Source organism: Cetorhinus maximus, chromosome 4 (genome assembly GCF_964194155.1).
Source record: "Cetorhinus maximus chromosome 4, sCetMax3.hap1.1, whole genome shotgun sequence".
Lineage (NCBI taxonomy): Eukaryota > Metazoa > Chordata > Chondrichthyes > Lamniformes > Cetorhinidae > Cetorhinus > Cetorhinus maximus.
The window spans coordinates 32,169,456-32,184,488 of NC_135882.1; the positions used below are offsets into that span (position 1 = coordinate 32,169,456).

General features: G+C 41.7%; 1 protein-coding gene across 1 annotated transcript in view; it reads left to right on the plus strand.

Annotated features, from left to right (window-relative positions):
- Window positions 1-15,033, plus strand: part of rims2a (regulating synaptic membrane exocytosis 2a) — a 1,205,442-nt gene that overhangs the window by 700,210 nt on the left and 490,199 nt on the right. The window contains exon 9 of the mRNA XM_078540066.1: window positions 14,335-14,434. Within this exon, the coding sequence (XP_078396192.1) occupies window positions 14,335-14,434 (100 nt within the window). The remainder of the gene's footprint in view (window positions 1-14,334; window positions 14,435-15,033) is intronic.

Here is a 15,033-nt window from a genome sequence, read left to right on the forward strand (position 1 = left end):
GGACGTGCCATCATTTTACGTGGGCGGGCCAATTAAGGCCCAGCCAGCGTGACGCTCGCCCGGAAATGCTGAGCGCTCCCTGTGCGGGCGGGGGGTGGGGGGGCATTCCCTGATAGGTTCCCTGCGCTCTTTCACGCATGCGCACGAAAGAGTGCAGAGATCTCCACGAGGCACGGGGGTGCCCCAGGGAGATTTGTTTCAGTGCCAAAGTTTTAAATAAAGGATTTTAACACTTTTAAAACATGTCCCCTCATGTGACACCATCACATGAGCTGGGACATGTCAAAGAATAAATGTATAAATTTTTATTAGATTTTAAAACACTTCATGAAACCTCATCCTGCCTGTGGATGAGGTTTCATGAAAAACTCCCCTGGGCTCTTCACCTGCCTGCCAACCTTAAGGTTGGACGGGCAGCTCATTAAATTGAATTAATTAGGTTTAAAATGGCCTTAATAGGCCTTTGACAGTTCAGTGGGCACGCAGCCAAGCCGACTGCACACCCGCCAAACCGAAAATCAGGTGATGCGCGGTGACGTCAGGATGCACACCCGAAATCACCACGCGTCATTTTATGCATCGGTGAGCGGGCCCCGCCCCCACTCGCCAACAGGAAAATTCTTCCCAATGTGAGTCCAACAGGCACCAGATCACACCTTTTATCACGTTTAATTCATTCTTGGGATGTGACCATTACTGGTAAGGCCGATATTCATCCCTAGTTCCCCTTGAGATGGTGTTGGTGAGTCTTCTACATGCACTCCATGTGATGACTCTCCAAATGCTGTTAAGGTAAAGAGTTCCAAGATTTTGACCCAGCAACAATGAAGGAACAATGATTTATATCCAAGAGTGTGACTTGGAGGGGAATCTGGGCTGACAGTGTCCCATGTACTTGTTACCCTTGTCCTTCTAGGTGGTGGATGTTGCATGTTTTGGAGGTACTACAGAAGATGGCAAATTGCTAAAGTTCATTCTGTAGATAGAACACATTGCAGCCACAGTTTGTCTGTGGTGGAGAGTGTGGATGTTAGGTGGTGGATGGGCAGCCAATCAAGTGAAGTTCTTTGTCCTGGTGTCAAGCTTTGCCACACCTATCTACCAATAATTAGGGCAACTGCCTTAGCTTGCTCTCGGTAAGCATGGCAGAGCTTTTCCATCAACAGCAGGGGCAGATGCTGCCAATTTGCAACATAGGGACAGCACTACTGATTGTTAAGAAAGTAATGACTGCTTTCAGCTTTTCAACTTATGGGTAATTCCTGGCTAGCACTACAATAGCGGCCAACCAACTATCTGTAGATAGATGGCATAGTCACCTCCATTAAATAACTAGCAAATTTTAATTAGGTTAATATTGAGTAAACATGTTGTCCAAAGTTGTCTTTTAATTACAAGTAGTGGCATTTAGTCATTCAGATCAGTGTGGTCACAAATTTGATCCTTACCCATTGTGTGGCTCAACTGGAGTATAGTAAGGGAACTACAATTAGCATCAGCACCTGTGTGCTAAGCAGTTGAAAATTTATTCATGCTGCCTTTTGTAGGTCATTATCCAGTGACTGCTGCTGGAAAATATGATATGTGGATATGAGGTGAGCTCAGGATTAGGCTCAGTCGTGATGCCTCAATGTCCAACAACCTTCTGACACTGTTAAATTCTCAGATGAAGATTAGATCCTTAGGAAGAAAATTAATGTTTCAGAGAAGGAATAGAAGACATTTACTAGAATGGTTTCAATGATATGGGTTTACAGTTATGTAGATGGACTGAAGAAACTAGGGGTTGTTTTCTTTAGAGCAGAGAGGGCTAAGGGGGGATTGGATAGAGGTGCTGAAGATCACAGAGGGTTTAGATACACTAAGCAAAGAGAAATTGTTTCCAATAGCCGCAGGTTAGATAACCAGAGGGAACAGACTCAGGGTGCTTGGTAAAAGAACCAGAGACGACATGAGGAAAACTTCTTATGCAATGAGCAGTTAGGACTTGGAATGCACTGCCTGATAGGGTAGTGGAGCCAGATTCAATAGTAGATTTCAAAAAGGAATTGGATTAATGCTTGAAAGAAAAAAAAATTGCTGGGAAATGGGGAAAGAACCGGGGAGTGAGGCTAACTGTATTGCCCTTTGAAAGAGACGACAGAGGCTCGATAGGCTGAATGGCTTCCTTCCGTGATTCTGTTTTATCTATCAAGATCAATTTGAGTGTCAGCAAGTGACCAGGCTATGTTTTCAGTAGTTTTATGTGTACGGCAAATGAAACATGTTGGTGTGACCAAGGCTTTATATATGCATGTTGCTTCTTGATAATGTTTCCTGCTGGACTCTGGGATGCATTGACAAAGCTGTAAGCTGAGCAATAAATGTGGAATAAATTGTCATGGGATCGTGTATTTAATTTGTAGTACTGTTGGATAATTGCGCTTTTTCAATTTTCTATAGGTTCTTGAAACTAGGACATCCAACTTGTAACTTGCGGGCTATTCATGGCCTTGGCAATTTGATTCCTTACATGGTTGAACACACCATCCTCCTCTAACGCTGCTCCTTTGTTGTCCAACTGGATGGGACTGCACTCACCTGGTTCCATTCCTTTCTATCCAGTAGTAACTAGGGAATCACCAGCTGTGGCTTTTCTTCCTGTTCCTGCACATTTGCCTCCGGAACCCCCTAAGGATCTATCCTTGGCCACCTCTTATTTCTCGTTTGCATTCTGTCCCTTGGCAACATCATCCAAAAACACAATATCAGGTTCCACATGTACGCTGATGGCACCCAGCTCCACTAGACCACCACATCTCTAGGTTCCTCTACTACCTCTGATTTTTCACACTGCTTGTTTGACTTCTAGTATTAGATGAGCAGAAATTTCCTCCAGTTAAATATTGGGAAGACTAAAGCCACTGGGGGTAATTTTAACTGAACCCACCTATTAGGAAACTGACAAGATTAGATGAAACAGTGGTTTTACACCCCAATTTTACTTGCAGTCAACTTGGAGTATTGGGCCTGTTGTAAAACTAGCATTGCTGGTCAGTTTTCCAATGGGCTGCTTAGATTAAAATTTGCATCCTTAAATCTTTAGTTCCCACCAGAAACTCTGTTCCTTAGTCATGAATTCAGCCCCTCTCGCTGGATGAGGGTGGACTAGACCATTGATATTCTTTTTGACCCAGAGCTGAGCTTTAGAACCTATATCCTATCTACCAGGACATAGCCCATACTTTTATAAATGCCAATGGACTAATAAATGAAAGTCAACATCAAATTGTTAAAGTCAAATTTTGTCTGACTAACTTGAATGAGTTTGGTGGAGTAGCGAAGAGGTTTGATGAGGATACTGTGGTTGAAGTTGTATATGTGGACTTTCAAAAAACTTTTGGCAAAGTAGCACATAATAGATCTGTTAGCAAAATTGAAGTCCATGGAATTAAGTTGATAGCAGCAGCACCACCAGTATAAAATTAGCTAAAGGACAGAAAGCAGGGAGTAGTGGTGATGTTTTTTTTTCAGACGAGAAGGTGGTGTTTCCTAGGGCTTGGTATCAGGATGACTTTTTAAAAAAATGTATTTTAATTACCTGGATTTTAATATACAAACATAATTTCAAAGTTTGCATTTAATACGAAACTCAGAAATGTAGTAAACAATAAGGGGGATAATAACAGACTTCAGGAGCAGATAGACTGGCCAAACACATGGGTGGATGAAGGTTAATGCAGGGAAATGTGAAATAATCATTTTGGTAGCAAAAATTAGGAGAGGCAATATAAACTAAACAGTACAATTGTGCAATTGTAAGTTGCAGGAGTACAGCGGCCTGGGGATGTATTACAAAAGTCTTTGAAGATGGCTTTAAAACACATATAGAATCCTTGTCTTTATTAATAGAAGAATAGAATACAAAAGCAAGGTGGTTTTACAAAAGTTTTATAAAACATTGCTTGGGCCTCAGCTGGAGAATTGTGTTTAATGCTGGGAATTACACTTTAAGAAGGATAGCAAGGTTTTGTAGAGTGTACTAAAAAGATTTAACGATTTGTTAGAATGGCACCAGGGATGGGGGATTCAAGTTATGTGGAGAGACTGGAAATGCTGGGGTAGCTCTCTTTAGAACAAAGAAGGTTAAGATTTGACAGTGGTGCTCAAAATCATGAACAATTTCGATAGAGTAACTAAGGAGAAATGCTTTGCAGTAGCAGAAACGTCAGTAACCAGAGGATTAAGGTGAAAGGCAAAAGAACCAGGGAACAACATATAGAAATGTTTTTTACACAGTGCGTTGTGATCTGAAATTCTGGAATGCATTGTCTGACAGGCTGGTGAAAGTATATTCAAGGGTATTGAAAAATATTTGAAGAAAAACAATTACAAGGATATGGGGAAAGAGCAGGGGAGTGGGCTCTACCAAAAAGTCAGCACGATGGGTGTCGCGGAAAACGGAGTGAACACTCAGACCCAGGAGGTTTGTCTCGGAAGTCTTTATTGAATCATGATATCATGGAGAGCCCAGCAGCATACAATGGAGCTAGCCGGCACTCTGAGGAAGCATCACAGTACACACATATTTATAGTAAAAGTTGTACGTATCAAAGAGCTTGAAGGTGATAAGACTGTCTAACCTTCAATAATTAATTACATTGAGAATCATTGCCTTTGGCATGCAACACACAATTAGTCTATTCTAATTTATGACTATACAGGATATTGGGGGAAGCCCATCTGGTAATAAAAAAGTGAGACAGAGAATAGATAACCATGCTTGACCTTATCTTTAGTGCTAGGGGGTGTACACTCTAGAGAACAGATGACCATTGCTTGATCCTGTCTCTTTGTGTTGGGGCAGACATCCTAGCCTTGTCTCAAGGATTCTAGGAAGCTTGTTTAAGATACTCCTTTTCTCCTTTCCTGCTCAATTAGCTGGCAGTTGCAGGTGTGCCTGCTAGAAGAAAAGAGGGAACTGTGCTGTAGTATTCCACTATGGTTTTAACCGTTTAACCCTTAGTTGTCCTGTAGATGTATTTTATTCTTCCACAATGGGTCAAATGGCCTCTTTGTGTGCACAGATCGTTCTGTGGCCTGGACTTTGCTGTCACCAGAGAAGTGGCAGTGCTCCCTTTTGACCTCGAAATCACAAAGCTATAACAATCTCTGAATCATGGATTTCAGCTTTCCTGACATTTATTTCATTTGATGTCGACTATAGGGGATCTTTGGGACCCAGCAACAGCGATGTCATTAAACAGGCTAAGCAAACAATCACATCGAGGAACTCTCATAGATAGCAAATCAGGAAGTAACAAGCAGGTTTAATCATTCATTATTTATAAATTTTACAGAAAGTAAAATAAATATTAGGACATTCACATGGGGTCATTGAGTATATTCAAAACGGAGATTGATAAGTTTTGGAAACAAAGGGAATCAAGGAATTTGGAGATAGGGTGGGAATGTTGATTTGATGTAAAGGATCAACCATGATCTTCTGAATGGGTACAGCAGGCACGAAGGGCCAAATTACTTTTATTTTTATATTATTAAGGTAGAAGCTGAATTATGAGAATCAAACTTCATTGTTTTTGATTTTAAAAATCTTTGTTATTTTAATCATAATAGAGAAATTTGATACTCCGCAAATATACAATTAGATTTTCAAGTCTCAGAGAGATTATTCATCAATAATTATGACTACTCAGTACACTGTTAAAAACCAGGTTACACCTCATTCAACAAGATGTATTTTTTTTAAGGGTTTTTGCAATAAGACTAAAAGTGTATACTTGAATTCAAATAATTTCTAAGATTTCCATCTGCGAGGACTTGAACAGTGCACTCTGCACCAAGTGGAGGAACGGGGTCTCACTGAGCAACTTCTCTTTTTCTGCATTTAACTGCATTTGCACGGACTCAAGATGCTTCTGTCAGATTCAGTCTGAACTGACAGTTGCACCATCATTACAACTACCACTAAAACCATGGCCAGGAATTTTCAGTTCGTGTGCAGGGGCGGGCCTGACATGCCGGCGCGTAAAATGACGCTCGATGACATCGGGTGTGCGTCCCGACATCATCGCGCTGTCTCACGATATTTCATTCGGCGGGTGAGCACCGGAGTCAGCTGCATGCCGCCAATAATTGATAGGCCTATTAAGGCTATTAAAGCGGCCTTTACGTTTTTTAGGAAACCTCATCCACGAGTGGGATGAGGTTTCCTAAAGCTTTTACTACTTAAATAAAAAGTTTATATGAAAAATAAAAACATGACACAATCACATGAGGGGAGATGTTTCATTAAATTTTTAATGTCTGTTAAAAAAAAATTTTAAAAACCACTTTAATCTCCCTGAGGCAGCTCCGTGCCTCAGGGCGATTGAAGTGCTCTTTCATGCGTATACGCGAAACAGCGCTGGCCCCGACTCTCCCTCCTCCCCTTGCCTGTACAGGTAGTGCTGAGCGCTACCGCTCGCGTATTACGCTGGCATAAAATGGCGGTGCGGAGCCAATCGCGGGCGGCAGCCGGCTTTGCGACCACCCCTGCCTAGCCCGCCCGATGCGGGAAAAATTCAGGCCCGTCTCTTCCACCTCTGGAAGAGCACCTGTCTCCACTCCTGAATCAGCTAATGTGTTGCTAAAACTCTGATCCTTGCATTTATTACCCCTAGACTCGATTCCAATATTCTACTAGCTGCTGTCTCAACGTGCATCCTTCATAAACTTGATTTCCCCTAAAGCTCTGCTGCTTGTATCCTAATTGGCACCAAGCCCCATTTTCCCACCACTACCTTAGTTGATGACTTGCATGGTCTGGAGATATTAGTTTTAAAATTCATATCCTTATTTTCAATTCACTCCTTGCCCCTTTCTATTTCTATAACCTCCTCCAGTGCTACAATCCTCCTAAATTTCTGCGTTCTTCCAACTCTGATCTTTGGCGGATCCCTGATGTTGATTGTCCCACCATTGTTTGTGCCTTCAGCTGTCTACGCCCTAACTCTCAAATTCCCTCCCTAAATATCTCTGCTTTTCTATCTTTCTCTCTTTTAAGATCCTCTTTAAAACCTACCTCTTTGACCAAGTTTTTGTTCACCTGGCCTAATATTTCCTTTTGTGACTTGGTGTCAAATTTTGTTGGGTAACACTCCTGTGAAGCACCTTGGGATGCTTTACCCTGTTAAAGGTGCTGCATATTGCATGTTATAGTTAATGTTGTTTATATGGGCAGAAAATAAAGCTTCTCTGAGCCTTTAAAAAAGTCTACAACATTTGTTTTATATTTTTAGATGACCAAATCCTTTCCATTTTGAGCTGTAGACCTTGAAAGTATGCCTGCATAATGCCCAACCAGGACAGAGAGTATATGATACTAATATTCGTAAGCTAGACTTATCAGAACCCATGAGGCCAACTTGTTCTCTTGGATTTAGGCCCAATGCAGCTATCCCAGTGGGTTTTTTTTTAGCAAGCATTGCAGAATTGGCTCAATAAGACTGGAAGGTTAGCTGGTACCATATAATATTACAAAGTCATTTCTGAGGCAGGATATTGCTACAAAATAGCCCCTTCAATTTATATTAATGACAGTAATACGAGTACAGATGCTGCAAGGTAGATTGCAAAGGTTTATGTATCAAAAGTTGAAGCCAGCACACGACTATCTTTGTAATCTTGTTCTTAAGCTTATTGCCTTTTCACAACTACTTATCAATGAAAACATTTAAAAGGGATTAAATGCTGTTCATTGCTGTTTAATTGCATTCTTGTAATAGTTTTAATGGGCTCCCTAAATTATAGGGGAAAACACAAGATTAGCAATGGGCAAAGACGTTTTATAGAAATGGACTTCCACTTACTTTTGTTTCTTTCTTCACAGATGCTGCCAAACCTGCTGAGTGTTTCCAGATTTCCTCTTATTTCCTCCATGAGCTTTGTTTTGTCAAAAACAGCTATAACCCATTTCATTATATTTTATGCAAACATGAGCCAATGTTCTTCTATGTATTATTTTTGGCATTCAAGGTATGTTTAAAGAGGGTACAGTACAAAAGCAATAACAACCCATTTGCATCATTACTAATTATTGCATGCATTCTAAAATGGGTTAACCAAAATTAGCAAAAAGGTTGATGCCATTTGCTTATTTAAGCCCTATAAGTCAGTGAAAAGAATTGGATGGACCTGAAATTAGCTTAAGGAAGGACAAAATTCCAAAGTACCTTCACAGCGCAACAAATGACTAGAATAAATGAGCTTTCTGCTTCACAGCATGTGTGCAGCAGCTATTTCCTGGTATCACTTATTAAAGCAAGATATCTAATATTGAATCTGGGGCTATCTCTCTGCTGACATCTCTGATCTAATATGCCAGTGTGTTTGATAATGCAGCAAAATACATTTAGTTTGCATTCCAAAAGTCTACTCCCACAAAGGGAAATTATCATTGGTGGCAGTCACTAACCGGAAAGAACTTGCAGTAGAGCAACTACGTTACATATCAAATGGCACAAATCACTGCGACAATGTCATAAATTACAGCCAAATTTTACACTTAAGTGAGCAGTGAAAATCGCATTACTGCCAGCTATGACATGCTCAGTGATTGAGAAACTAACGGGAGAAATTGTAATTTCTCCCTGGGACTAATTTCTATATACTCCATGCATGATAAACATCTATGACCTGGAAGTTCTGCACACTGTTGTGATAATGCTTTGTAGTGCATATAACTTAAGATCCTGATTAGCATACTCTTGAATATGTAAGTAGGTTGATATAACAGGAAGTGATGCAAGTTAACATGTGATATAGTGGTTGAAACAGTATTGATCAGCACGTAACACAGGCTGGATTTTCGTTCCCGAGACAAGTGGCTTGAATCAAGAAATTCCCTGACTCAGAGCACCCGCCTCAGGAAAAGTGCCACAAATGGCGCATTTTTCGCTGTGGAGGGGAAGATGTAGGATGGAGTCGGACCCGCTGCTACCAGACACAGATCGAAGGTGGCAACAGGGACTGCTGAGTGCCAAGGCGGCTATTTAAAAGGCCTGTCTCGTTTCTCCAGGACTTTGTTTTAATAAATATTGACCCTGTAACCCTCACCCTTCACACTCCATCACCCCCAACCCACACCCCATGCCCACCCATGCCCCCCACCCACACTCCATGGCCTCTTACACCCTCCATGCCAACTCGCCCACTATCCACCATGACCTCAGGAGTCATGTTGAGGTGAAATAAAATAAACCTCAATATATCTATTACAGCTTTCACTATAATAAGAAAACACACTTCCATCCCTGAAAGCCTATTCAAATCTTTAAAAGACCACCAAGAACATAATCCCTTATCAAAACAAACAAATTCACAACCCCAAATCAAAACAGCGAATGATTTAATAACATACTGGAGCTGTCAATCAAACTATGAACTTACAACCTCCTGCTGGGATAATTGTAGGTTGTGTAAAGCAAGCAACGATTAATAGTGATACAATGATAACCCTTGGTAATGGCAACAAACAGCTATTGCAACTAATGGAACAGATTTTTTCCAACCCTCACTGACACAGGCAAAGCTGTTTTTTTTTTCAATTTTTTAAGGGCTGGCTATTTAACTAACTTCACAGCCTACATTTTTTCAACTCTCACTGACACAGGTAGGCTGATTTTTTTTAATTTTTGAAGGGTTGTTAATTTAAAGAACTTAACAGCTTGACAGTTCTGCACACCTTATCCACACTCCATGAGCATTTATGCCTCCTGCATAAATTTGTGGCATCCACACTGCTGTTTAAGACTCTTGCTAAAGTGAAAATGGGAGTTCTTTTCACTGAGTTCAAATGGTCCTGCTGAGTTCAGGATTCTCTCATGTGTTAGTTAAACCTTGCCCTTTCCCCTCCTGGTGAAAATGTAGGTGGGACTTCCTGATATGGGTCTTGTCTGCCATTTTTAAAGGTCTGCTCTGGCTCCATGTGTATGAAAAGCTCTCCTGTAATCCTGCCATTCTTCAGTTAAGAGTCTTTCATTTAGATTACCAATCATTGTCATAGTATTTGGTACATTTGAGCTAAGAGCCAATATCACAATATGGTGGCAGCAGTGTGCAACATAGTGGCAGTGGTGCACAACATGATAGCAGTGGTGCACAACATGGTGGCAGCTATTCACATTTAGTGGCAGCAATCACAAAGCGGTGAAATTGTTGGCCCTAAAGCCTGGGATAACACTGGCATATTGCTGGGAGCAGCAGTGACAGAGGTTTAGGACTCAATCCAAAAATCATCCCTGAGAACTGGCACTACGAGGGCGTGAATAATTGAAGGTGGAGGTGCTTTGGAACAGTAGTCAACCAGAAAGGCAGTGTTCTGGTGCAATTGAGCTGGAAAAGTCAATCTGAATTAGAGCTGTGACGCTGTTAAGCCATTGAACATTGTGTGTTTTCCTGTTGAAAAGAGCTCTCTGAGCAGAGTCTCCGCATGCAGAGGCTGAAAGCCCATGATGCAGCCGCAGAGCTTGGGCCATGACAGAGGTCACGCTGCAGGCGTGGTAGAACTGCATTCTTTTTTTACCATCAAGGAAAAGTCATTGAAGAGGAAAGTCTTGGGAAAGAGAATTCTTTAGAAGCAAGAAACTTTGACGCAATGACAACAAAATATCCAGTTATGCATTGGAAAGCTCCAGACATCCTCAATGAATTCATATTGTTTAGACAGCACATGGAGTTGTGCTTCTTAGATCTTGCAGTTGCAGAGCCCAACAAGCAGGCAGTAAAGAGAAAGATAGTGATTGGCAATGGATATCTTCATTGCATCAACACTTCTGGACCAGAGGCATATCAGAAAGACCATCTAAACTCTGGACAATGCTGGAGGATCACTTAAAAGTCAAGGTCAACTTCAGAATCCATCGACTCAAATCGATGCGCTTTAGACAACAGCCCAAAGAAACTTGACCAGTTCATCAGTAGATGTGGATATAAAGGCAGAAATTGTGATTTTTTAGATGCAGAGAATAATGGAGCTCGTAATTGTATCAACCCACAATAGAGGTATTTCAAAAGGATATACTTAATATGAAAATGAGACACAATATTTAATGTCAATTTATAGATGGCAGAAAATATGAGGTTATATTTGTGCACAGGCAGTATCTGCAAATGCTTGGAGCAGCAACAACCATAAGTGAGCTAACGAAGGCACTAAGACAGGGCAACACATGCAGCAAATGTGGGTCAATACATCAGCTAAGTAACTGTCCTGCATTTGGAGATACCTGCATGTGGTCTAAAGGGACACTGGGCAAGATTGTGTAGAAAGTCCGGCAGTGAGGAAGCAGTCTGAAACCTCAGCAAGCCACAACTTAGAAAAATGTCAACACTGCATATTGGCAAGAAGAGAAAAGAATTCACCAAATATCAGTTAAAGCACTGGCATGTCTACAAGGCAGAGAGAGACCTAGACAGAAAAGAAGGCACTGAGAGAAACAAACACAAATTCAAAAGTGAACAAACTTTCCACAGTGACAGTCTTGCAGCATGTGGATACAATCACCCAACTGGAAGCTTTCATCTCCTGTTTTACTGACACTTGAATCCTGTATCTGGACTATTTCAAACCTGGCAATCATTGAGTCCTCTAACCTTTGGCAAGGCGTGAGCGGACAATATGGAGAAAAGGCCAAAAATTGGTTTCATGAAGTCGTGAAATTAGTTTGCAATCAACCGCTCAGCCTGTTGATGGTGGGCAGCGTTTCGGGAACCCCATTGTAATACATCAGCATATCATTATAAGGCCAGCCCGCCAGACTCATCCCTACCCCGCTGGATTGTCCACCCATGTTGGCGGGAAAATATGCTGATGTGTTTCACAACAGCGTATATATGGCGTGCTGCACTTTGCGGCCCGGGACTTCAAGGTTTATTTGCCTACCTTGCTTCAGTCAGCACTTGCAGTCATCAGCACCAGGCTTCACAGACAGCACCACATCACTTTTAGGGGGTCTCTTCTAGCAGATCAACCATATGTGGATGGCTTTTCAATGGCTGCAGGGTTAGGGCTTGCTTGGGAAAGGGGAGAAGTGGCCTCAGGCAAGCGAAGAGGCTGCAGGATGTGAGCTATACTGCAGATGAAGGGCATCCCAGGGTGTGTGTGAGGTCACATGTTGATCTGTGCAAGTAGCCTCAAGATGGTGAGGGCTGAGGGGGCAGTCTCCAGAGGAGATGAGACCAGATAGACATGTGAAGGTATGTGTGTGTGAAAGTGAGTGGTGATGTCCCTTGAGCAGGCAGTAAGTGAGATGCCAGTGAATGTGTGATGGGCTTGAGTGTGTGAGATTAGAGTGATGAGATGGTTGCCATATCCTGGCTGCACGGATTAGATCATTCATCCTCTATCTGCATTGGATGGCCAACTTCTTCTGTGCAGCATTGGCACTGATCACCACTGCCATTGCCTACCAAGCTGGAGTGGTAATGTTGCTGTCCCTCCTATGGCCAAAGCAGGGATAGAGGACAGGGGGCCTCCAAAGCATTCAAAAAGCGCTTGAGGGCTGCAGTCTTCTTGCCTTTCGGGGCCATGTCTTCTTTGCTGTAGTCCAGGGCTGGAAGCACTGAGCGCGGCTATGCTTTAAATCTGGTGCCTGGCATGATGAAGCAGCGAGATGATGGCGTGGCAGGCGAATCGGAGCTCACCCGCCATGGACACGACATGTATCACAGGAATGCATAATTAATGCAGCGGGTTTGAGATGATACGTTGTGAAAAACCACCATTGCGGCTGGCAGGTAAAACGTTGTTTTTCCCGCCTGCCACTGCACTTAATGCAAATCTGGGATGATTCTGCCCTTTGTGACACTGTGAAATGTCTCATTTGTTCCATGAAGACTAAAAGAAACTATTGTTTTCCCAATTTTTTTGAGGCAATAGACATTTGACTCAAATGTTTCCTTGTCCATATGAGACACTTCAGCAAAACCCTGTAATTTAAACACTTTTACCCATCCAGGGTTCCCACATTTAACTTCATCAGTCTTTTATACAATCTGATAAAGTCCATGACATATTCTTCCATAGAATGACTACCTATTTTCTGAAATCTATCAAATCCTGACCATGCCTCATAACCATTGAACAGATCATTTTTCTTGTAGATTTCATCCAGGAACTCTGATAGAAAATGGGCATCCATCTCACAAAATACTCCTGACTTTACTTTTTGTTGGAAACGACAATCCCAAGGCCACACTTTGTGACATCTTTGGTTGGGATGTAACCTGTGTCCACATATCATTCTTCACACTTCCACTTGTAATATGGTTTAAACTCCAACAACATCAGAGCACAAACATTGACAATTTACACTTGCTTTCTGCTATTTTCCAGAATGGTCACTAGGATTTTGGTTAGGGTTAGGGTTGTTGGTGGGTGAGTGAAGGGGGGAGATGGTGAATTGAGCAATGTCTGAGTATCAAGGTTCATTTGTAAGAATATGATATTTGAAGATACGTTCACTTACCTTGACCACTTATGGGAGGAAATTAAATGTCTTCCAGCACTGCATCCAATTTCTTGGGGCTACATGGCTTGCATTGACATTGACAGCCATCTGAAACCACTGCCTACCTGGATGGTCTCCTGGCCCCCTCTGGGTAGAGGACCTCCTTCTTCCTGCCCACCTCCAATTCCAAAGCCTGTTGTGCTGTTCAAACTTGGAGCATGTTCTCTGCCTTGCTGCACCGTTTTCACTCTTCTTGCAGGTCAGACAATCTTCTCCAACCACTTCCAATACCTGCTGCACCCCTTCTTTAAAAGTTGCAAGTGCCTTTAAATGGTGCTAACCTTGATGAGCCCAGACCCCCAGCTGAGGCATACAGCAGCACATTTAGCACTGGGCTGAATGCTATCATTTAAATTAGCATGCATAGTGCCAGCTTTGTAACAAACGAGCACAGGATAATTGGCATCCTGATCCCTGTGCCCATTTTCAGGCCTTATCCAATTTTCCCCCATCCTCATTCTACTTGGCAGTGATGCTTCTGTAATACATTGTTGTACATGTGAGCAGGGACAGAGGTCAGCTGTTTCCATGTTTGAGTAAAGTGAGAAGAGGGAAAGAAGAATGCAGGGCATTAGAGAAATTTTAAAAAACTTCAGGATGTGAGGTAAGTGTCAAAATGCTATGAAATTGAAGGTTATTCTCATCAAGACTGTTGTTATCAAGAAATTATTAGGAATGAAGACAAGATCTAATGATTTGTTTAAAATGGTGTTAAATTAATTTGTTGTTAAATGGAGTAGGCCAAATAATAATGTTCTTTATTTTTGACCTTTTTTTGGAACAGGTTGTGGGTGGAAAGATGACTGAGTTTGGCAGATTATGTGCATTCATTACCAAGGTGAAGAAGGGGAGTTTAGCAGACACTGTGGGGCATCTTAGACCAGGTACCATTAATCACAATATTTAGTCTTTTTTGTGAGTTTTCTCCTTTTATTGCCATCCATGCTATTCTGGTAACTGTAAATTCAGGACCAATTTGCTCAAAGTGAGTACTATGGAGGACACTCCTATATATGTAATTAGAATTGGGTCGTAAATAATAGTGTAGAACATTTACAGAAGAAAGAACAGAACTACCTTCTGATCACAATCAAATAAAGACCTAGATGTTATGCTCGGAAATACAAAAGCAAAATACTGCAGATGCTGGAAATCTGAAATAAAAACAGAAAATGCTATAAACACTCAGCAGGTCACGCAGCATCTGTGGACAGAAACAGAGTTAACATTTTGGGTTGATGATGACCCTTCATCCTGCCTCCATTTTGTCTCGTTCCTTTCTTTATTCCTAAACTTTGCCTTCGAAAGGCTACTATCCAGCCATTTGCACCCCACCTGGACACAACTTTTGTGTCTTTACTTTATACATTAGCATGGAACCATTTCTCATTTAATCTCTCTTGCCCTCCACCTTATCACAGACCATCATCACTCACCCAAGTTCTTCCCTCCCCCAATCCTTTACTCAAAGCTTATTACATTT